General features: G+C 37.0%; 1 protein-coding gene and 1 long non-coding RNA gene across 5 annotated transcripts in view; one reads left to right on the top strand and one right to left on the bottom strand.

Annotated features, from left to right (window-relative positions):
• Nucleotides 1–226: 226 nt before the first annotated feature.
• LOC311435603 lies at nucleotides 227–23,763 on the top strand. The gene is made up of 4 exons (XR_014692261.1): nucleotides 227–367; nucleotides 14,888–14,976; nucleotides 20,380–20,459; nucleotides 20,562–23,763. It is a non-coding gene; the product is annotated as an uncharacterized lncRNA (long non-coding RNA).
• Nucleotides 6,856–24,675, bottom strand: part of DCLK2 (doublecortin like kinase 2) — an 88,961-nt gene continuing 71,141 nt past the window's right edge. For 2 of the 4 annotated variants that reach the window (XM_084516783.1, XM_084516782.1), the window contains 7 exons: nucleotides 23,757–23,903; nucleotides 19,108–19,241; nucleotides 18,058–18,135; nucleotides 16,465–16,561; nucleotides 14,601–14,681; nucleotides 13,452–13,568; nucleotides 6,856–8,292 (listed from right to left, as the gene is read on the bottom strand). In XM_084516783.1, coding sequence (XP_084372909.1) covers nucleotides 8,071–8,292; nucleotides 13,452–13,568; nucleotides 14,601–14,681; nucleotides 16,465–16,561; nucleotides 18,058–18,135; nucleotides 19,108–19,241; nucleotides 23,757–23,903 — 876 coding nt within the window. In that variant the 3' untranslated portion in view covers nucleotides 6,856–8,070. Of the gene's footprint in view, nucleotides 8,293–11,482; nucleotides 11,496–12,322; nucleotides 12,406–13,451; nucleotides 13,569–14,600; nucleotides 14,682–16,464; nucleotides 16,562–18,057; nucleotides 18,136–19,107; nucleotides 19,242–23,756; nucleotides 23,904–24,675 lie in introns of all 4 variants that reach the window. The other 2 variants (XM_084516784.1, XR_014692260.1) reach the window with 2 other exon arrangements.

The raw sequence follows: 24,675 nt of genomic DNA, 5'->3' as shown, positions 1-24,675 counted from the left end.
GAAGGCACACACCTCGGACACTGCATGGGTGCCTGGACTTCCACCTGGGATCTCAGCTCTGGTTGCACTAGTCCATGCCATGTGGCTTGTGCTGAGGTGGCAAAAAGGGTTAAATTTCCAGCTCTTCAGGTTGTCTGATCAGAGCAGCACCTGTGTCAGGTCCCCTGCCTGCACAGCTGGGACATCAACAGGTGCCAGGCATGAACCTGCAGCTGTGCCTGAGCTGGCGTTTATTTGCAGAGTGTTCCTGAAGAGAGGGAGCTTTACAGAACAAGTTTTTCCCCAGTCTTTCATTTTCTCAAAACTTGGACGGAGCATTTATGAACAACATCTTTTAACCTGACAGTCTGGGTCTTCTTCTGTTCTGGTAAGTCCAAATGGGCATTTGTTAATTGTGGCTTACAGCTGGTCCTCTGGAAGGTGGTGTTTGTCACTGCTGGGAGTCAGGCTGCTTGGCAGCAGCGCTGTGAGTTTGGTTTGTGGGGAAAGGCTTGGCTCAAGTAGCTTGAAATTAGTTCTGTGTTTGTGGAAAATGCTGATGTTGATGCTACAGGTTCTGGTGGGAGGCGATGGTGTGTAAAGAGCGGTGGTTTCTCTGAAGGAAGTTTGTGTTATGAGATACAGCAAGCAATGGTAAATGAATGCACTAACCCTTCGAGAATATTTTGTGAGCTCTTGGCCATGTTGTGCAGTGTGTCGTCAAAAAACTTCTACAGCTGGAAAGTGTGCCTCATGCAAAGTAGATAGATTTTTGCTGTTTCTGGTTGGAATTTAGTCCTGCTGTTCCTGCACCGATCTGCAGCAATTTGCTTCTGAAGGTTTGCTTGCAAAGCACCCAAAAGGAGAAATGTCCAAAAGAGTTAATCTGGTACCAAGATAACAGGAACAATTAACTTTGGGTTTTCTGCTGATGAAAGTTGTTATTTACTAGGAAAAAGAGAGTTTCATGCTACTGCAGTATAATGGTAGTTGTTTTTTAAAACTACTGTAAGAAGTTGGCATGGTTTCTGATTCCTCTTGTATTTCTAAAAGCATGCAAGTTGAATTTCTCTTTAGAAATATTATGGAGATCCGTTACTTGCTGTGGTGCTTTTAATGCATGGGATCAGGCTGGGAATTTTTAATGAACAGGGGAGTTTCTTCAGTTGTTCCACAGATCTGAACAACAGCAGTTATAAAAAAACACTGTTTTGGTAGACAGCTGCTGTCCTGCAACAAAATTCAGTTTTCCTTTTGCTACTAAAAGAAATGAAATTCAAAACCAGGACTTCTGTGGGAAATGAGTGTTACTGCACCTTTAGTGAGGGCAGAATTGCTGTGAGGATGGAATTGCTGTTAGATGTATTGGGTAAGAATGGTGTAGATATGATGACCATCTAGATTGTAGCTTTTCCATTTTATGCATTAAGCTTCATCTTCACAGAAATCTGAGTGGTGTGTGCTTCTGTTGGGGCACATCTGTTCTGCTGTCTCTCTTCCATTTAAAAATAGTTCAAAGGGAATAAAGGATGACTATATTGTTATAAGAAGCTGGCTGCATCCTAGCTAAAATAAAACCAGGGATGGGCCCTTCTGCAAGTGCTGCTTTAAACCAGTGATACCTTTTCTGTATGAGGTCAGGATAGTTGTGTAAAGCTTGACATGAGGCACTCTCTTGGGTTTCCCATGCGATACAACGTTATGTGAAATCTGGAGTGGTTTACTTCTATGCAGAACCAGCCTAAAGGTCTTCAGTAAATCAATACATTTAACAATGCATATCAGTATTTATACACCATAAATTAAAGCCGGTCTTTAATTGCTGTGGGTCAAAAACTGTAGGAAATCGTTTCTGATTTTGTTTAGATTTACTGAAATTCAACTAGGCATAACCTAAAGACCTGCTATTAAAACACAGCCAGTCTCCTGAAGGGGAAAAAAAAAAAAGAAAAGATTGAAACAAAGTTTGAAGGAACCAATCCTAAACTATATCTGTGAACAGTTTATTTTTAGTGGGGACTTATCATAAAAAAGCATGTTATTATGATGAATACTTAGAATACTTCACCACTTTGATAAATAATGGGAAATACAACTGCTTTCTTGTAAATGAATTGAGATGCTATCAGAAAGCATACTCTTGAAATGCACAGTGACTTGTATTGCAAAATCTGAAATCACAAATTCCTTATTTGAGCTGTATCAGACAGTCAACTGATTAATTAGGTGTGTGTTTTGGAAATGATGCTATATTGCATGGAATTGGGGGGAAAAATGACTTTAATTGCTATTTACTAAATGGAAAGAGTTCAATATGATCACTTGCTACTTTCTTCGAGTTCCTTTAAATTTTTCTTCCCACTGTTACTTGGTGCACTGTGTATTGTGAGCTGCAAAGCACTGAAGTACAACTCAGTCTTATTTGTGTGTTTAGAATTTGCTGTGCCCAGCAAGACACATCCAGCAACAGATAGGCGGCTTTGCAGATTGCTCTAGTGTTTTGCTTTTTATCTTATTTATCATGTGTGCTAGTGATCCTTTTTCAAGCAAGCCCTACTAGCTGCAAAACCATAATCAGACCATTCTGAACAGCGTGTGGAACTGTACAGTTGGTTTCTTTTTAAGCAAAGTGTTTAAATTGTGTTTAAATGTTTAAAGTGTTTTAACACTCTAAACTTCAGGATCTCGCTTTAATTGGCAAATGGTAATCTGGAGAGAATGGAATAGCTGGTGGTACACCCCGTTGAGGTTTTGCTTCTCTTAAAGCTACATTTTGTAAGATTCTCACAAATGTGACAGACAAAAGAATAAAATTCAAATGTCATTGGAAAAAATCAAGATCAGTAGCAAGTTAAGGAAAACTTCTTGGTGGATGGTGCCACCACAGCTTGCTTATTCAGGTCCTGCCCTTTTGTTTATTTTACAATGCTAATTTAGTTATAAAAAAATAAAAAGATTAAATACAAAAATGCCACCATAAATGATCACCTCCTTCCGACAGCAATCTCAAAAGCCACTGAAACCTATCCCCCCAATTATACAGATGTAGTTGATAAGTCCCAAACTAGCAGTGCCCTCAGAGGTTCCCCAAGGGCGCCGTGCCCCTCTGCTGCCTGCACTGATCTTCACTTTGCAGTAGTTCAGCTCCCAGGGATGTTCAGTTCTTCATAACTGAATGTGTTTTGTAAGCCCAACTACATACCTAGTTTTATAAATGCTAAACAACATTTGAAAATCAGTCCCACAGTTAATAGAAACAATCTGTTACTTTACTGATTCTAGGTAACACTTGCATTAGACATCAAAGCTGATGGCAGTAGGAGTGTTCGATTACCTTTTTTTTTTTTTTTTAATCTTAAAAGAAAAGTTTTACTTAATCAGCATTTAGATAGGTTATTAGTTTTGTGCATTTCTGTTGCTTTCCAGTTGCCATTGTTATGTAGCTCAAAAGAGCTGATTAAACACAAAACATAATTTCCCACTTTTGAACTATAAAACCAAGATAATTGAAAGATGTGTGTATGTCTCTAATGGTGGATAATTCAGTGTATTTACCTTACTTTTGAGGTATCCTCTGGATTAGTGAAAGCATCAAACTTGGTGTCAGTGCTGTAATAATTAGACCAATGACTACCAGAGGAGAAGGCTATTAGAACTGGGATGAAATGAGGATGCTTGACTCGTTTGCTCCTTGCTTCCTTAACTTACTGGTTTAGCCTAAAACAATCAGAACCACCTCTGTGAATAGGAATTTGAACTGTGTTTTAAGGAGGGCACAGACAGCATTATATCAAGTCAATGCTTCCTGGCTAATGATTTTTTGATTTCAAGTAGATTAGGGAAATGACAGTCTTCTTGTAGGAACCAAAGCTGGGAATCCCTGTTGGAAATCATGGACAGTATCTTGCTACTGATCTCAGCACAACCCAGGGTGCAGGAGAGTGTCTCCTGCATCACCAGGGCCCTCCAAGAGGTAACGGGAAGTGTCTGGCATCTTCTGAAGGATGCCTGTTAGTTTTTGTTGTGTATTTTGCCACACTAGTTCTTATACATTCAGTATGATCTCTGAGTAAAGATAGACAGGAAAAACGACAGTGGAGTTTACTTTTGGAAGTCAATGTTGTTGCCGTAGCCTTCTTACCAAATACCCAAATCTTAGAACCTCTATTTCTGAGAGATTAATGGGGACTTGGAGACATGCTTCCTTGGATTAAGAGAGTGACCTTCCCCAGCTCAAACCCCACCACATACTTTTTGTTCCTAAATCCAGCTCTGGAACAGCACCAAGTACAAAGTCAGCACACCTTTTCTTCCACATGTTCTGCAAAGCTAGGGCTGTCAAATTTTTATTTCCATATAAATAATGTAATTTACATTTTATTATTTGTAAAATGTTACTCCCTTTATTCTGCAACAACTACTTGTTTTTGATAGCATTACTGCAGGAATAAATATGTCCTCTGTATGTTCAACTGTTAATTTTAAGAGTAATCAAAATATTTTAATAACAAATACATAAATATTTGTGGGATCCTTACAAGGAAAATGTAATTGTTAGAGGTGATATACAACTCTGGCTGTAAAATTAAACCCTTGGAATTTGGATTGAAACTGAAGTGCTTTGTGAGGTACTGTAGCCATAGAAAAGGTTTGATCAAATGAGATCCTGGGTGCACGCCAGTATAGTACAAAAAGCCTGTGGTTGTGTTTTTTAAAGGCAAGAAAGGGAAAAGTGGGAATCAAAAGTAGGTTGGAAGTATTTTCTGGTATTTTACATACATTTTTAACTTAGAGCATATATAATTATTAAAAAAATATATATTTAATTTAGGAGAAAAAGCCACAAATCTATTAAATTCAGTCATTGCTTTCTCCTGCCTTCTCTTCCTCAAGTATTTAGTGAGATGGAGGGGGGGGAAAAAATGTCTGCATCTAAAAATAAAAGATCTCTGCTTGTTAATACAGTGCAAGGTAGGATTTAATGAGCTATGGAAATATTCTTAATGACTGTAAGCATGAGCCAGTGCTGGATAATAGTGCCAACATCATAAAACATCTTCTACCTTAATGTACTTACTGACAATTATTGTAATTAATTTTATAAGCCCAAGAATGGGCTGTAAGTTGTAGTGTATATGTATGGCAGTCTATGTGGTGTGTATGTATAAGGGTAAATTTTGACAAGAATCTTAATGAACCTAGTGTTATGTTGATTTACACCCAGGGTAGACTCAATTATGTTTCTAGATTTGAAATCTAGGACTCATGAACTGAGCCACTGGGATACATATGAAGTACTACTCACATTCAAAGGACCTACAAAGATAGGCTTTTTAAAAGATTTTTTTATAATGCTTTTTTTTTTTTTAATTTAGACATGGTGGCAGTTGTGCTGGCACTGTTGAGTGTATGAAAATGCTGGTGTTTAATCACTATCTATCAAAATGGTACCTAAATTTCAGCGATTTTTATAAGACGAAAAACGTGGCAGTCCTCTCTTGACAAAAGGATAACTTGAATTTAACGTTTCTCTAGCTGTTACTATGTGCTGATACTTTCCCTTTGTAGCAGACAGCATAGTTCTGTTTTACCTTTTATTTTATAATTTTTGCCTTCTTCCAGTAAGTGATGGACAAAGAGAGAGACTAAGTGAAAATGCAATAGATAACAAACCAAACAGGACTTAGGAGCCTTTGTTAAGTAAGTGTTTTATTGTTAACCGACACACCTTTATTTTGATGTTCAAAATAAATGTGTGATACCCATAGCTTTAACATCTGTGGCGTTAAATTCAGGCATGGAGAAGTGATGCAAGTTTCCTATGGTCATGGACTGAGTTAAGATCTTGCCCAGATATCCCACGTTTTTATCTGGTATGTTGGCCACATGATTGTTTTTCCCAGCTGTTGTCACTACTTTTAAGTGTCTTGGCCTAGTCTATCAGCTGCCTCTCCTCTGTGAATCTTCCATGTGACAAAATAGTGGTTCAACTGGCTGCTGATTATCAGTTAAATTTTCGTCCTTTCCTTTATTATGTGTATGAGGCTTTGTGGCAAACAACTTAGCTATTTCTGTTAATCTGTGTCAATTTTTCCTTTATAAAATAAGTATCTAGTCTTACACAGCTGAATATCAATCCTCTTAGAAAAAAACAGAGCTTAAAATAACCCAGTCTTCATCACTTTGCTGCTACTTCCTCCTTAATCATCTCCCAGCTCAGTAGCTCATCACTGTCTTCTCTGTCAGAGGCTCCCCTTCTTTGCTGGAGGTGTTTGGGTTAGCCCATTCCATCCGAAATTACACAGCTTTTCTTTACCTTATCCCAAGACTCGTTACCAAACTTAGCAATTGCATACGCATATCTATCCTGTGGACTCTCATTAGTTTCTGAGTAAGATTAGGCTTATCTTCATATTGTTGTACTGTACAAAAATAGAAATGTACTTAATTTTTTTCAAAGGCCATTCCCTTACTCTCCCTTCATCTTGAAATCATTCCAGTGAAACCATTCAAAAAAAAGTTAACTCACAATAGCTAGTTGCAACTGTCCTTTGGTCCTGACCTAGCCCAACATTTTTATGATAGTTTATGACCTTCTCATATGCATTTTTTGTCAATATGCCTGTAAATCTCTCAGCTGTACTGTGACTTTTAAGTTATCAATTGGCACTTTGTGCACTTTGCTTTACCTTTTGAAGAGACAATTACTTGTGGTTAGTTATGTATTACCTCTGTCTTCTGTACATATCAAGGGACTTTAAAAGGTCATGGGAAATGCTTGGATTTGTTTTATGAAATCTTCTTGCTAGGTACCTAAATGGTCGGTCTCTCCACTAACAAAATAACTGAATTCTCAAAGAAATAAATGACCAAGGGTTTTAATTTTAGAAAGTTTATTGCAGGTCTTTCTTTTACAATTCTAGTAGAAAGTATAGCTAAGAAAGAAAATGATCTATGACCAATTCATAAGAACGAGCAAAGGAAAAGAATAAGCTGAATAGATACAATATTGAACTAAGCAGTATGGCAAAGATAAAACCTCATCTACCTGTGACTGCAGATTAAGGATAGCTGCTCCCCGATCCTTGTTTCCAGTGCCTGCACCAGGTGAATAGGGGGATAGCACTGACAAACCTCTGACAGCTACTTTTTGTGGGTAGTTTTTTTTTGAGGCCATTTGTAGTAGCTCCTCTAGCAGCTTGCCCTAGAACTAGGAACTGCTCCATCCATCCTAGCTTAGATGACATGCAGCAGGCTCTCCGTTCACAGCTCCAAAGTCATTTTATTGTAGCCTGACTCTGGAGAAAGGTATGGATGCGACATTTGTGATTAGGATAGAAAACAGCTTGAACAAAAAGGCTTCCTTGACTCCAGTCTTCATTACAAATAAATGTCCAGTGCTCATGTTCATATCCCAAGTCACTTTATTTAAATTCGCATTATCTAAGCACTACCCTGCAGCCTGCAAGTCTAAACAAACTTTATGCAAAAATTACCATCTTTCCCTGTATCTCCAGTGTTTGCCTCATGATATTTTACAGTTAGTACACTAATTTATTATTTTTTTTTGTGAAAATATGCCTCTTCAAGTTCGGTAGAAACTTGACTAAAAGTAGAGGCATCGGAATAGAAGGTGAATATAAGTTTTCTTCCCTTGTCTTCCTCTCTTGCTTTTCTGAGAATCCTCATCAAAAGAACTGAATGGGGCCTGCTGCTAGAAGCGAAGCCTGGCAACTGTTCATCATCTCAAATGCCTATATAAAAATATGGTTAGCTACACAGTTAAGTTAGTCTACTTACAGAGCCCAAGGCTGTGTGAATGCAGTAAATTAAACTAACACAGGTAACTTAAAAATCATCTAACATTACCAGAATCTTTCTCCCTACTGATGTTCAACAGACCGAGGGCAAAGAGCACTCAGAGGACCACATTTGTTCACCCGCCGTTAGAATTTCAGTCTCTCATGGCAGAGCCTGCCCTGAGCTTGCCACAGGAGGGTGCAAGAAAACTGGAAACAAACCATCATATGAAACGAAGAGTAACTGTGGCAAGAGTGCAGGGAGCTTCAGTTGCACTTGGTTTAATCAGTCCTACACACCAGGATGATCCCCAGCAAACTCAGGAGACACTGAGGTGGGGAGTGAGGGGGATCTGACTGGCTCAGAAGCAGCAGGGAGGAGGGTCTTGGACCCAGTCACATGAGGATCATCAGCTGCAGCAGTAATTGCAGAAGCTGTCTCCGTTCCAGCTCTATCGGAGTCCTGACAGCGCTTGCTGCAGAAAATCTGACTCTCTTTATCTAGAGCTGTGTTCTAAAAACAAACAAGAAACCCATGGCAAAATATAAAAACCAGCAGTTAAATCAAATCCCTGAGGTAACTTCAGGGTTAAAATAATCTACAAGACATCAAGGGCATGCATTAGAGGCAGAAAAAAGGAGAAATAAAATTAGAAATCTTATTTAAATGTAGGTTTTTATGGTGCAGTCATTAGAAAATGCATATTCTAGACCTATGTTTGCTGTGATGGTACAAGCTGACCATTTTATCTTGCAAGTCTGATGTGGAAAAAAAAGCGGTTGTCATATAGTCTGAACTCTTCATACTAGCTTTTAGCAAAATTTATGTACCTGCAGTTGTGTGAATACAGGAAGTAATATAATACTTTTTAGTTTAAACATATAATTTAAATATATGTTTCTATAACCACAAGGAACGGAACTGTATCAGTTTTTGAGGGTGACAGATGAAAATGTAAGGAATTTTTCTATTTCTAAGTAGAATCCTTTTCTTGTTGAAAGAAGGAAGGTGAGCTCTCCTTCAACTGACAGAATACAGTAGCAAAACCATGTTAATGTCTGAATGCTATACGTGAAAATGCACAGGTTTAATGAAGAAGAGGTTATCCTGGAAACTGAGAACGCCGTAGTGCAATAGGTGGATTATCTTAGAGTCTGTGGTGTCTGCTGAATCAGACAACTTTCATAGCCTCTGAGGGCTACTGCAATCTTATATTACACCACAGTATAATGTTTCATTTCTAGGAGGATATTTGAAGTGACCTAGAGGGAAATCTTGTAGTGCCTGTGTCAAAACTGTCTTTCAGCATTGTTTTCTAAGACTTGGAGGGACAGCACAATGGGTCTTGTTTCACAGCTTGAAGGCTTATATTGATCATTATAAAACCCTGTAAGTCTTGGCTTAACCATTTGCTTCATGGAAGCGCTTTAACTACCACTGATAATACAGATTTAAATTAGTACAGATTAAGTTTTTTGTAGTTCATTCAGTGATGTAGAGTGGTGCAAGGTATGCTTATTCCAGTCAAGTACATCTTGGGCTTTCTACAGTAATCTACAAACGTGTGATACTTGAAGTTAAAAGCAGAGTACAAATATGTGCTTCACTTTCATAGTGACCTCTGCGTATGTATGTGTAAGCATTGCAAGACACTGGTTTTTGGAGTCATATTTTGAGCTGGGATGTACTAACTGTGCAGTAGGATCAGGTACTCTGCCTTCTCCTGAGCAATTAAAAGAAATTGCTACAGAAGACTGTTGTAATGTGATAATTTCTATGTATTAGTGGAATTGGTCTAATACGCTGTTTACTAAAATTTGTTGTTTTGATACTGAAATAATTTTCTGATACAAGTTAACCTCAGTATGTATGTGTTTGAGCCATGGTTTATTGCATCAAGATCACCAAGGACAAGGCAGAGAAAAAATAATATCCTCTCTCCAAATTGATCATGTAGCTAAACTTTCATTACAGGGTACTGAAATTCAAATTTCTCTTTTACTTGACTTTGGCAAAGAGAGCTGGACTGGCATCTCCAGTTTCTCAAGTAGAGGACTTCTGTAGTTTGCAGGTATATGGAGGGCAGGTTGTTCTGGAATTGATCTCACTCAGAATCTCCTGCTAGAACTATTTTACTTTATATAACGATTAAAACTCAAGAAAAAGCTAGAGCCAGTTTACTCTATTCTCTCCTTCTGGAAAACACTACCCTTCCTACTGACAATTGGCTCTGGGAATGGGTCAGTTCCTTCTGAGTAGAACAGATAGAAGACATCGATCCATGTTAGATTTTCCTTAACACCGGTGATTCAAATTACTGTTTTGGATCAATGACAAGGGCTCCTACACCTGCCTCTTATCCAGCACACTGGAGGTACAAAGATCTCTTTCCTGTATTTTTCAGACTTAACTCTGCTTTCTGTTGTGTTTTGTTAACTCTTTTTGCATGCTATATGAGCAGGCTAGGTGGGAATCATCCAGCAGCCTGGTGATGCCCCTCCTCCCTGCAAGGCCTTCCTGACAGGCTTTTTAGCCCCTAGTACTGAGGATAAGAGCCCCTAAAAGGCAAGGGTTAAGTATTTTAAAGTGAGGGGGTTTCTTTTGTTCTGATTTTCAAGTTACAACAGAAGTCTACATGCATACAGGCACAAGGAGAAAATTCAATAGTTCCCAATTGAATTCTCTACTTCTAGCAATCAACTTTGCAAATGAAGCATGCAAGGGAATGTCTAGCTGAACTGTAGCTAGACTTTTGAGATTAGCTATGACATGCACTAGTTTTACCATTATCAACGTAGCTGCTATGCAGGCAGGCTTGCATTTCCTCTTTTACTTGCTGGAAAAAGAATTGTGAATAAATAGGTTCCTGCTGTTTGAGTGGCAAGGCACGGTATTTAAAAATGGAAAGGAAAGGAAGTACTTCCAGCTCATGCAGATGGTGCTGTCCTCACAGCAGCTTCTGATAGTCATTCACACCTTGCATATAGCAATACAACATATGTAATAAAATTTAGGATTTTTATTTATTTATTTTTTTTTAGAACTGAAGAGGAGGTTGAATTTCACTGTTCTGGAGGAAGAAAAATTTTTGTTAAGTTAGGACTTGTTAAGTTAGGATTACCTTCTGACTAGCTCTGTTACACATGATGGCTGAGGCAACAATATTTTATGAAAATTCTTATTTCAGTAGTTTGGTTTTTGTTTTGTTGGTTTTGGTTTCTTCATAGAATTCCCACCTTTTCTTTCATCAAGCAATTCTACATTTTGTTAGTTTGGGCTACTCTGTGTCACGTTCACAAGGAACATGTGCCAGCTGTCAGTCTGTTCTCTGGACATAGAAGGGTATCCAGTGTTGTAGCTTCGTGGTGTGAACAAGAGCTGATGTGTACTTTTTCTATTGCTTTCAGATATTCTAAGATGTACATATATACAAAATTGCTCTAAGGGGAATAGGCTAAGATATGTCTGAGGAGGTAAGAAATAACTAGTTATATTAGTGCTAGCCTAGCAAATTTCAAATATCCATCTCTTAATATAGAAAACTCCTTTGCAAGTATTGAGAAGATTTTATTTTAGCATTTTTGTGTGGTGGTAAAGCTCTTTCCACTTCAGACTGGCTGAACTATTTCTCCTTTTTCCTTGTGACAAACAGAGCACATGTATTTTTTGTGCAGCAGAACAAAGCACTGCAGTTAGTACGTACCATTGCCTTGGACCTACTCAGAAGAAAGCAATGCAGGCATTGGGAAAGGAGGAAAAAGGAAGGAAGCAAGGGACAGAAACTAGACTTACTTTAAGCAGAACTAACACAATTGCAGCAAATTTAGATTAACAGAACATTTATAAACTGACAAAAAAAAAATCAGTAATGAGTTAACAGCAACATGCTTTTAGGGGCAGAAAGTCTCCTGTGCAAGAACACTGAAGTAGGTATGTGCAGTTTTACTTATCTGCCACATGGTGGTATTATCTGCATTGGCCAGATGACAATATTTGAATGAAGTGATGCTAAAAGGGATTCCGTTAAATATATATTGCTGATTTAGCAATGCACTGCAATACACGAGAATTACAATACTGTGCTTGTCTGAATGTTTTTAAGTGATGATTTCTAGTACAAGTGAAGACCTTGTTAACTTGAAGATAACTAAATTTCAGTGCTCAAGATAAACCAGGGCAAGAAAAACAAACTGGGGGCTTAACTCTCATTAGATTACGCTCTTTTCTGAACGAGATGTTTCCCTTCAGCAGTAACTGGGAGCTGCATTCAGAGCTAAATAATTAATTGTTTACATCCCTCCATGCCGGTTAGGAGGAACTAAGGCAGAAAAAGGGAAAATTAAAATATAAGTTTTAACGACGTGTACTTTCCCGGCTGATGAGATGTCAGTAGTAACAGAATCAGGAAAAAAATCTACACCAATAAGAAGCCAGAAGCTACGCTGTGTCAGAGATCTGAGATAGGCTTAAGTGGCATGCAAGTTGGAGAGGGGCTGAGAGTTAGAATTAAAATTGCTCTTATTACATATAGTGCATTTTATACCAGTTTTCGGCTTCAGGCTTATCCATAGTCTCAACAGTATAAAGAATGAAGCTCTGAAGTCCCTCTCAAACTGTCAAGTCAAACTGTCAAATGAAATGCAGACAACAGCATGAACCTGAAACACATTTTCTGACTTCTCTCATTTTTATTTTGTTACCACCTTTCCATGTTACATCTTTTGCCTATTTAATTCATATAAATGCATTTTCAAAAGTTTATATATATGCAGACATGTTATTTAAATTTGTCTACTCTAAGTTGATAAGAACAACTCTTTGGTAGCATAAGTGGGGTGGACTTCGAGTAATTAAGCCTATCAGGGAAGAAAGTCACTGGTACATTACTATCAGCAATGGCTTTATTTTTCTTTTAATAATGGAAGATATTCTGTGCACAGTGTGCACCCTTGCATTAAACCACAATGGACAGCAATAAGACAATGGCAGTTCAGCCTCTAGAACTGTTGACTGTTTCTCTGCAAAAGTGACTAGTCAATTACGAGTGCAGTTCTGAGAACTGACAACAGTGAACTCAACTGCATTTCCTTTACCATGATTCATATATCTGCCTGCTGTAAGTACTGCTTATGTAAGTTAAGCTATATCATCAGGGTTCCTTCATATGCTTTGAATAAAGTTCCCCATTAGGGAACATATATGTGGTTAGACTGGGACAAAATTAATGTGGTAAATATTCAATATTATGAAAAATGTCCAAAAGGGATTCTGGTTTCCCCACAAGCATAGTATTGAACAACAGCATGCTCAGGATCAAACATTGGTTTGGCATCTGGGAAGAGCCAACTTAGCTAACTAGTGATTAATATGATTAAAAACAATATTGCAGCTTTTATAATGAATAATTTCAAATCATATAAACTCCATTTCAACATACTACTACTTAGTGTTAACACGTATCTGAAAGCTTGCTTTTATAGCTCAGCTAGCACGCTGTGGTAGACTTGGTTGCTCTCAAGCGATGATGGGAGAATCCACACAATACACAGATAAAAACTAGAATTAGAGACTATTCTAGCTTTGCTTTTGCTATTCTTGCACCACACACGCTCACTGTTAGAAAAATTGTGAAGTGTAATATAGAATGTATAAAACCATTTAATTTCACTTACCATGATGACAGAAACCCCAGCAGATGTGTTGTTTTGCTTGGGAAGGGTGTTGTTAAAGTGCTGCTTCAGTTTACCTGTTACTTCAGCTTGCATATTATTCTCCTGGGAAGCATCATCCTGTGCAAGAACAAACGTAATAGTGAAGCTAGGAAATAGTAATAAAACATTTAACATAACTGAGCAAAAGAGAACTTGTATATTATCTGGAGGTACTATCTGGAGCAGCCCAAAAAGAATGCCCTCTCATAGATGAGCTATGGTTCAAACTGGTTAAGAGAAATTACATAGGAAAGGAACATAGCAGCTGCTGTTTTATTTATGACCTATTTCTTAAAACGCCATGTGATACTGTATACTCTCAGTCCATGAATTTGTCCCACTATTTTAAGTTTTATTCAAGCATTAACTATAATGTTAAAAATAAAAAGCATATTTGTCAGTTGGTTTTATTTATATCAAGATTTTAAATGGCCCATCACATCCCCAAAAACGTGGAAACAAAATACAGTGCCATAAATACATTTGAAAGGAGCTGTTACGAAGAGAAATAATCATTACAGTTGTTTTCTCATGTTTGAAGGAACTCCATATATCATATTGGTCTCTCTTTTAAAATGTGTGTGGAAATAACGGTTGGCTATATACATGTAAACCTAATATTTATTAATAAAAACAGGATTTTAAATCAGTAAGCAGTGCACTTTGGTGTTCCTTCTTGCTGCAGTTCAAAAAGATGAAGTACCTGGCTGTCATCAGCTTAGTGCTTACGTGAAAAATAATATATTATTTACTAATTTTATTTCTCTTGTGAAAAAATAGGCAATAGTAATTTCTTTTAAGTAGCATTGCAGCAAGATGTCAACGTGCACAATAATTCTTTATTAATAGTTAATAAATAACAATAGTTAATAATAGTTTATTAATAGTTGCTCTATTCTTTTAGAGCACAGTAGCTAACAGAACTGTTAAGAGCTGTAGCTTACTTCAGACTTGTGCTAAAATCTTTAACATTTGGAAAAGGGACTAGTGGTTCAATAAACAGAAATGGGCATAGCAGAATCATGTTGCTGCTTCTGAGAATTACACTGTAATATTTAGTTTTATAGATTTAATATTAAATTAGAGACAAAAAAAATATACTTTACTCACTGACACCCAGGGATGGCTTAGGATTTGTGCAGCTGTATATCGAGCTTCAGCATTCACGTGTAACATCAGGCTAATTAACTCCTTTGGAGAGGAGAAGAAAAAAGAAAAATAAGAGTTTGAGTGGAATGGGGAAGGGCATTACAATAGAAAAGAGCTATCTGCATTGAATTCTTCTCAGTGCAACTACTATTGTATTCATGATTCACCGACTCTTTTAAAACCAGACAAAAAGTAATCATCACAAACATCAGCGATAATGTTCCAATTTGTTCTCTACATTCATGCAGGGGACCAGAATGAAAACAAACCTGGGACAGACATGATTCCTCTCTGGGCAGGGTACATAGTCACCGTACGTAAAGAGGACAAATCAGAGGTAAGAAACTTCATCAGAAATTCAAGAAACAGTTGAAGTTATTTTAAAACTACATTCTCCTGTGTGTTCCACTAGAAGAATAAAAGGACATTTAACTCAATTTGTCAGCTCAGAATCATCCAGTGTAGGAAAAGGCAGATAAGTAGGGGAAAATACTTAATTACATGATTAAATCAAAAAAAAAAAAAAAGGGATTGTGGTTTTCATTATGATTTGTTTGCAGCTTTAATCATGTTTTAGAGTCACTAGAGCAGGTGTCTTCAGCTTTATCAAATGCCTCCGTGGACTTTTTGTTAATGGTAAGACTATGTTGCTTATGGATATGATAAAGCTTAAAGAGGTCATTATTGCAAAGCAGACAAGTAGAATTTAAAAATAAAACAATCACCCCCTCCCCCCCCCAACTTTCTTCAATTGTTTATTGCTATGTAACTAACAGCTAATTTACTGGTGTAATTCCTGGTTCTACAAGCCTATCAATACAAATATTTCCTTCTACCTTATGAACAAATTCATGTAATTAGAGCCAAATTCCCCTTTCAAAAACTTTTTATAACCTCCAAATTGCCAGTCATATGCACTCCTCAAAAGTACTTCAAGAAGACTAGTCATCATTTCAGTTTTGAGAAAAGGCTTCTTCATGCAAATAACATATAAACCGTGAGGTTTCTCAACCAGCCACGTCACTTAGTCTGTGTAAATCTGAAGTGAAAGATGGCTTCTAGTACCAAGATTGAGGGCCTTGTTTGTTCTTAATGAAAGTCTGGAAGAGTAGGAGGTGACTGGAGCTTGGGAAACACTGGCAAATCAATAAATTTGCTCTCTTTTCAGGTAACAGCCATTGGGAAATTCAGGAAAAAATGCAACTTCTCATTAGCTGGATAATAAATAACCTCTGTGTGCTAATGAGAATCTTTAGACATCATTTAGAGAACATTACCTGAATTAACTTGACAAGTGGGGTTTAACATTTGAAACCTTTATCCTACAGAATCAATCATTTTAAACACAAACGTCAATGATAACACAAGAACTATTAGCAATGGCAAATAAGCTGGCTGCAACTCTTGGAAAGTTGAGTAAAATAACTGGTAAAATAGGAAAAATCATGTCAATTGTATTCGGCCCACGTAGCAATCATTCTTCTTTTAAAAGAATGTCTGGAGGGGAAAATCCGGAGATGGTTATGTCATAGTGGAAGTACTGAACCTGCTATAAATGGTCCTTCATTAAGTAAACCCTACAACATGATGTTCACTGAATGCAATTGCCATTTTGCTATACTTACTTATTCACTCAGACAATAACATGATAGTAGGTCTGCTAAACCTGAGCTTTCATCAAGCACTATTAAGCTATCTAAAAAGGCACAGCAGCTGGAAGAGCAGGTAAGTCTGTTCTGAATCTTCTGTTCTGCATTTTCAACAGGATACAGTCTTTTCAGTGGCTTGTCAGAAACTGTTTTCCATGTTAGACAATGTATCATACCTTTGCTGAATCAGTGATGTTATCCCAGTAGGGTGAAGGAAATTCCAGCTTCCCAACGAGTATCTGATCAAAAAGGTCTTCCTGAAGGTTGTTTTCACTGTAGAACAGCAACAATTTAAAAAGATCAGAAGAAAGAAGTCTGGCATGAGTTGTTTTTTTTTTAATTTGATTTTGAAATGGAACAGAAATGATGTTTTATCAATTATTACAAGCGCATAATTTGCAGGCTTATATAGTGGCAGTACTTCTGAGGTTTTTGCCATAGTTACACTATCAGGAGTGATAAGAACAGAAAAATAATACTTCTACTGGAATAGAGACTACATAGCTAACACATCATGCAGTGACAGTAAAGGTGATTCAAAAATAAGTCACTTGCCAGCCTACCTCTAAAGGACCTGCCACAAAAAGACTACGACAGGGGAAGAAGTGTAGTGAAACGAGCCTCTTCTACTAAGCTAGTGCAACAGGAGAATTTTCAAAAGTTAAAGAGATGATATGGAAAACGCATGATCCACTGAGTACTGGCAGGTTACTGAGGGGATAAGTACCTTTTTATCAAAAGTATGGTATCATAAATATTCAGGAAGCAGAGGCAGTGTTTTTGTGTGTTTTTTTTTTTTTTTTTTTAAATTGTTTGTTGACCCCAACTACTGTGAACATCCACTCAAACTCTGTTATAAACAATGTAGTTTTGAGTTGGTTTTGCAACAAATACTTGTTAATCTTTTATTAAGTCCTGATTCTGATAGCATAGTATGGACATTTTGCCTTGTCAGCCCAAATTCTATTTGAAGCAATTGTAATTTATTTGTATAATATAGCTTTCAAAACATGTTTTTTAGTTTTAAGCACACTAATAACATGCAAAAAACAAATACCAAAACTAAATAACTTTTCCATTGACTATAATTTATAATGTATTATTTGCAATATATTTTGTCTGGTGATTTTTAGTTAAAGTAGGTGTTTTGCTGTAAAAACAGACAAACACTATTTGCAAGAATAACGGGAAGGGGAGAATTCCTGATTAAAATGTGCTAATTCCTTCTCATTCCCTGGCAACAAAAATTACCGAGGAGCAAAGCACATCCATCTGACTTTAGTAGACTTTATGCATACTGGGATATTAAGCAGCGAGAATCATGTTAACAAACTTCATCAACCATATGAAACTTGCCAAAAAAGATTAACAAAATTAAAAATGCAACATAAATAAATTCTTCCCTTCACCTCAGTATACTATTAACTTGTTTTCCCTTAACACTAAATCGGTAAGATGCTGTGTCCAAGCAGAAACACAAGAGGGCAAAATATACTCATTCATTTAACTGGCTCCAATATAGCAGACAAAAGGAAATGTAACTAGGCTCTCACACCACATCCCTGAACACAGCAGTAAGCCAGCTGCTCCTATAGAAAATTAAAGAAATAAAATCCCAAAACATGACAAGAGAGACAACTGAAACCAATTTTATAAAGGACCAAGCAGGTAAAGGAAATGTATCAGTCTAAACCATTTTTTTTCCAAGGCACCTTTTCCAAGGAGACAGATAAGGCTTACTTACAGAAAGGAGGTACAGCGACACTCACCTGCGAAAAGGTGGAAATCCACATAACAGTATGTATGTGATCACACCTGCAGCCCAAATATCTACCTTTAAGCCATATCTGAGGAAACAAGATTGCGTTACTTGTGCTCAGTTGAAAAATAAAACTCATTTCAATCAAACAGTTGATGAAAATTACATGAACATGCATTGCGATCCTACTATAAATTACTTGCTGATGAGGTGGATTTTACTTAGGGTCATTCACACACTTAGGAAGCCCTGATAACATCATTTTCCACAGAATTCCTTCCCTGCCCCCCTCAGTACCCCGATTCAATTCAGCATCACGGTTTCCCAATCCAGAAACACTGACGATAAAAGACAAGGATGCACCCTAGTCCCCACACCGGAGTAACTACCTCTGACATTATTATGTGTTGCTAAGCAACAAGAAAGATTCTCCAGTTTCCTAAATGAATGAGTAACACAGGGATAAAGAACTGCACCTTTCTTTTAAAGCACAGAAATTAAAGTACTAGAGGTCAACAAGAGATCTTTTTTTTTCTTATTTCTTTTCCTATTCAGTAGCTTCAGTTTGTCCAAGTGTAAACCATGCTGATGAAATGCACTTTGACATTTGAGATCACTGCAGTGCTGAAGTATTTGTCAATATGACAAATGCACTGAACAATGCTTGAAACAATGCAACAAACCTTCCTCCATTAGGAGGATCGAAGTCACAGTTAAAGCAAGATTCAGCTAAGATGGAATGGAGAGCTCTTGTGTAGTAGGATAGAAGACTGGTTAAGTTCTGCCATTGCACAAAATTATTTTGTATTTATGCAACCACCTGCTTAAATACAGAAAAATGGGGTTGTTTAATTAAACCAACAGGGTGAATGGGGAAATTGGCCTCCTTCAGGAGCTGAATGCTGCCAGTTTTCTCATAATTATTTTGGTTAAAAGAGATGGAGGACCATCCTATTAGAGGGACCATCCTATTAGAGCATTCTAGTTCTTACAGCAGTGAGGAGCTACCTGCCAAAAATATCTGGTTACAAGACCTAGGTCTTAAGTTACTTATCCTCACCCTGTCTCTGCAATGATTTCTGGAGCCACATATGTGGGCGTACCACAAACGGTATATAAAGGTCCTTCAACCACAGTTGCCAGTCCAAAGTCTCCTAGCTTCAAGGACTTGGTTCCATCTGAATATTCACAGACCTAGAATTGGGAATAGAGAAACAGAATGGTGAAGAGGATATTTGCATTTTTTTTTTTTTAACCTTTTGATTTTCTTGGAAAATCATCATCGTCACACTGAGACGGTAGGAAAAAGATGTAACTTCAATAGCCCTGTGTTACAGCTGGGTTAAGGTCCATGATTCTTAAATGTGTTTTAAGCTATAGACTTTCTAAGAACAGACTTCTCTTGACAGTCCAGCGATAAGTAATCTCAATTTGTAAAAGGAAATATATGAAAATATTTTCTTGCTATAATTTACTCTGCTTCTGGACATTCTAGTCTTTACAAGTTCTAAAAAAGCCAAGAACTTAATTTCTCTTACTAATATTTTGTAATTTACGTTAAACTTAAACAAAGATGGCTATATTATACATTTGAGAAATGGTAGGTTGCTGTCCAGGACACTCGGAGTAACTTCTTAATGTGACTGACATAAATGTCCAAGAAAGAAAACAAAGGAAACTGTATACCTCTTGGCTCCAGTTAGGCCGTGTCTTTGCACTACTGTAAAACCATGTTATGTACCTCATCTTACACTGAAGGAATCCTGGTCTCTATAAAGACACCTAGACTAGAACAGGAATTGGCACATCATGCTTAGAAATGAAACAAAGCTTTGGCTGAAAGACAGATTAATTAAGCTCTCTGTTCAGCTTATGACCAAGCTTTTTTCATCTAATAATACTTACACTTGCTAATAAATCCTATGCGTGGAGATTTCTGCTGTATCTAACGTATCTTTTATTTCTATGTAATTTTCTAGAGACCTAGATAAAATTACATGATAAAGTGTTTTAAGTACTTCTTGATTGCTAGCTCTAAAGCTACCTAAATAAAATAATCTACTAGGGAAATATAGCACAAACTTCTAGAGTCTTTATAACTGTTGAATAGATTGTTTTTCCATCCCAAAACAAGCGACATTATTTTGAAGGCTGTAATAGTTTTGTCTTACTTAACATAAACATCTTATAGAAATTGTTTCTTGATGCACACCTTTCCATGAGCAAAGATTAACATAACATATTCAATAGTCTATTAAAAAAAGTGTTTATGTAAGAATGGAGTGAGCTGTTACTTAAACTGTTATGAAATCTCCATCTTCCTCCCCATTAGGTTTAATTTTGCTTTCTACTGAGCAATGTCACTTCCACCAATGAATCCTCGTGCACTTGTTTCTCAGCATGAAATTCAATGTAAGTATATTTGTAAAGTCAGAGCTCCCATCAGAAAACACTTACAGACTACAACTGGGCTCATTTGTTTTGGACAATGTCTGTGACTGCAATTTTTTCCAGCTTTTTTCCATGACTGGAAAGAATGATCATCACATACAAATAAACTGAGAAAAGTACATCTGTTCTGCTACGTTTAAGTAAAATGAAACATCTGAAAACAATACGTGTCAGATAATGGATTTTGCAGGGGAAGCAAGAGTCCAGATAACCTTCTACAAAAGTAGCTGTTTGAAAAGCAGCATTTATAAGAAAAAAAATATTTAGAATCAAGCTGTCACTTGACCAATCTTTTCTGGTCCTAAGATTTCACAACTGGCAATGGCTCAGTCCTTGTGGTTTGGTCGCTTCCTGAATCCAATATATATTTACGCCCATTCATAGACAAACTATGCTCAAAGGAGAACTGCAAGCTGTCTGGACAAAGTCTGAAATGAAACCAACTGAATTAAAAGTGGAGTGCCAACACTATAATAAATAATCACACTCACATCCACAAACACTCATCTGCTCTGCCCCAAATAGCAACTGAAGAAAAGCGATTTATCTACAGAAAGTCTGAACAGTAATATGAAACTTTTAGCTGTGGACAGTTTGTGTAATTGTCATTGTCAAATTCCAGAAATTTTTCAATATATCCTATCGTCTCCATTGTTACTTTTTAAATTCTACCTTGAGGACTGAAGAACAAACTTGCTGCAAAATATCTGTATGGCTAATTCTGATAACATCCTAGACAATTCACTGATATTTGTTATCTGGTAGTGCTACTCTTTTCTTCTGCCTACTTTCCACGATACAATGCACCAAATGGATGTGAACAAATACTTGTTCACCAAAACCAGAAGAAAGGAAAAGGTAACAGTTCTCAAACATAACATTTCTATGGAAGTAGCAAAGTCAGTCAACTACCAATAAATAACTTCCAAAAAGATATCCTGGGAAATACAGTCTGAGGCTAGAGACACATGTAAAAGCCCTTAAAATAACCAAATGTGACTGCACAGCTTGCTCTGAGTAAGGTGCAATATTGTCAGATCAGCACAGTAGAAATGGTACTTCCCCTCAGCTTGTTCCATGACACAGCAACAAATTATTCCCTTTTTGAGACCATGGCTATGCTGACTGTTAAATTATGGGTTGGGGTGATGTTTCTGGTTCCTTGCTCTAAAGAAATAAGAGAAAAATGGCATGGCAACTTTTAGCCACGGTGCAGCTGGAGCAGCTGTTCATTGGAGATGTCTGCCAGCTATTAAATCAGACCATAAGCCTCAAGCAATTAATATGCGAGGGACCAATCCCAGAATGCAGATAAATTTCAAATATAATACAAAAAATATAATTACATACTTGCAATTTATTGTAGCTGCCAATCTGTAGGTCACAATCAGATTGGAATATCTAGTCAGTGAAAGATTTTTTAAATCATAGGAATGTTTTACCTAATCTTAGTCTCACAGTTGCAGTTATATTAGAAGAGTTCAGTAAAGAGGAAGCTGACTACGAAGTATCCACAGTTCTGTGCAGATACAAGTGCATCTTACTCAAAAGCCCCGTAAAGAATCTAGCACATCTTGTTCTGAGTTATTTTGCATGGGAAAGAAGGTAGTTTCTAATAGAAAGAAAAGCATTATATGACAGTAATAACAAGAAAAAAAAGACAGATCAAAAGCAAAGGAAATTATAAGGACAAATTGCATATAAATTAATACTGGTTTTGTTCTTAAAGTAAATGTTTATGTTGTTATGATTTCAATGGGATCTAGGTTCTGGAACACAGAACTCCAGCATCTCTAGAATGGCTGAATTTCTTTGGTTTCTTCAAACAACTGAGTAACACTAAGGCAGCAATACCTTCCTTCGTTCCTCTGTATAATTCATATCATTAATGGAAATGTTTTTATCCTTGATACAGCAACTTCATATCCACTATTACTCTTATAGTTTGCATTTTTGAATGCATGACTGGTAAAGAGAACAGAAATCAGACAGCTGGGTGACCCTGTGCAAAAGACCTAGCTACTTCCAAGTACAGGTGGCAATTGATGGGAAATATTTGCATTTACATTCAATACCAGTATGCTATCTTAACATGCTGACATTGTAATCACTGTGAGTAAGTCTTGCATCTGTCAAGAATCTCTTTAGGCTTCCTAGACATAAAGAACATTGTGCCTATTTGTAACGTATTCAAATACTAATGACAGCTTAAAATTTCTTTGGACTGGCTGTTTTTGAAAAGGTGCTGAAAATAGGTGAAACTTCCACCTTCATTTTCTTTATGTGCTATGCTGCTGTGTCTACATTTTCCAGAAGCCTCCCCCTCTTTCTTTTGCTAAACAATCTAATTTATTTGAGGGCTGATTTCAATTGCTAAGGACTGCCAGTGGAATTGGTTGGGAAAGAATTGACTATTAATTAGAAAATATTTTCAGCTTATCACCGCATCCTTCTAATAGTTCAAAATTTGCTCTGGGATAATCCATGACTCCTTGCTAAATGTGATCGACAAACACCACAGAAGGCTTTAAGAAATGCCTATCAAGTGTTGATGAACACTACTAGCATTCCTGCTGACAGTGACTCAAGCAGGGTTGGTTGTTCAGTGCACCACATGTGCTATCTCATACCCAATATGTAATACCTGATTATCACCTCTATATAAGCAAGGCAGCACCCTGTTCCCATTCCGTGCACTGTATCCTAAGCAGTTCCCAAAGCAGATTTCATGGAAATTCTTGTCAACAGACTCATCTTATTTCTCTACTGAGAATAAAATGTAGTCAGTGACCTATCACAAAATAAATGTTTGTACAGAGTTGGTTCAGGACTAGAATACTGGTAAGTCATCAGAAAGATGTTCCTGCTATGACAGGGAAAGAAGAAGAAAAAAATTTGCTTAAGAAAACCATATGATCACTCAAAGAAATGGCACTCAGCCCACCTTCTCTCCCACTTGCAAAATGTAATAAATAATTCATCAACACAGCTTTAAAATTCATTGTTCTGTGAGACAATATTCCCACTTATCCAAATGGCAGCCAATCGAAATGTAAATAAAGATAGGTCTAAGGACATGTTTGAGCACAGCTCATTTGGGTTATGGTGATTACTATCTTATGGCAGAAGATTTATTTTATACATACTTATTCTAAATTAATATTCCTCACGTTCTCTACTCAGCTCTTTGACATTTATGTACAAGCATTTGCATTAATGAGAACAAAGAGATAATATTAGAAAATAAATGGGACATACCAGGAGATTTTCTGGCTTGATGTCTCTGTGCACAATGTTGAGACCATGAAGGTATTTGAGTGCACTGGCTAGATTGTAGACCATTGCGCTCCCATCTCGCTCTGTGTATTTTGTAGAAGAAGTGATAGCATCAAATAGGTCTCCTCCCTAAAGCCATGGAAAGATAAGAGATCACTTCAGGAAAAATAATTAAGATGTTGAAGATACCTTGTAAAACACCATGTAAAGTCTTCCTGTACAAAAGACACGCTTGGAGGCCTGTTAAATAGTTTAAAAAAGAAATGATTTGGGGAAAGATGATTTTGTCACCAAAATACTATACTGTGACTTGGGTCATCCACAAAGCACAGCCCTTTTTTGGTCTTGCTTTCATTCTATTGATCTTTCTATTTCTGATTACTTGTTTATGTTACATACATGCCTACACTTTCCATTTTCAACTTACCAGTGTAATATTACTTTCATATAGCAAAAAACAGCTCTGATTTTACATAAAGCCTAAAGTAATGTAAATCCAATAGTTTAAAAAAAACAACAACACCTAACATAAAACAAAAATGTAGCAATTGTAATGAACTACAAATTGAAAATATTGGATATATTGTGAAAATGTCAAATAAATATAGCTAAACAAGATGCCTTTGAACTGCAGAACTTCCAGGTGATTTCACAGTAGGCCAGTTATGCAGTCTCTGACTAGGATACCCTATTTCTCTTGGAATATACAACAACACGTAAATGAGTTACTGATGCAGCATTTCCAGTCATTGCCATGAATTTTACGTGGGTGTCTCTGTGATGGTTACCCTGGATACATCTGTAGGAGTGATTTATCTGAGCAACTGTGGGTGGCATTCCAAGCATTTCAGTACACGTGGAAAAGCAGCAGAAATTCAGGAACTATGCACCAAGATGGTAA

Source organism: Aythya ferina (genome assembly GCF_964211825.1).
Source record: "Aythya ferina genome assembly, chromosome: 4".
NCBI classification, from domain to species: Eukaryota; Metazoa; Chordata; class Aves; order Anseriformes; family Anatidae; genus Aythya; species Aythya ferina.
This window is presented reverse-complemented; position numbering and strand designations above follow the sequence as displayed.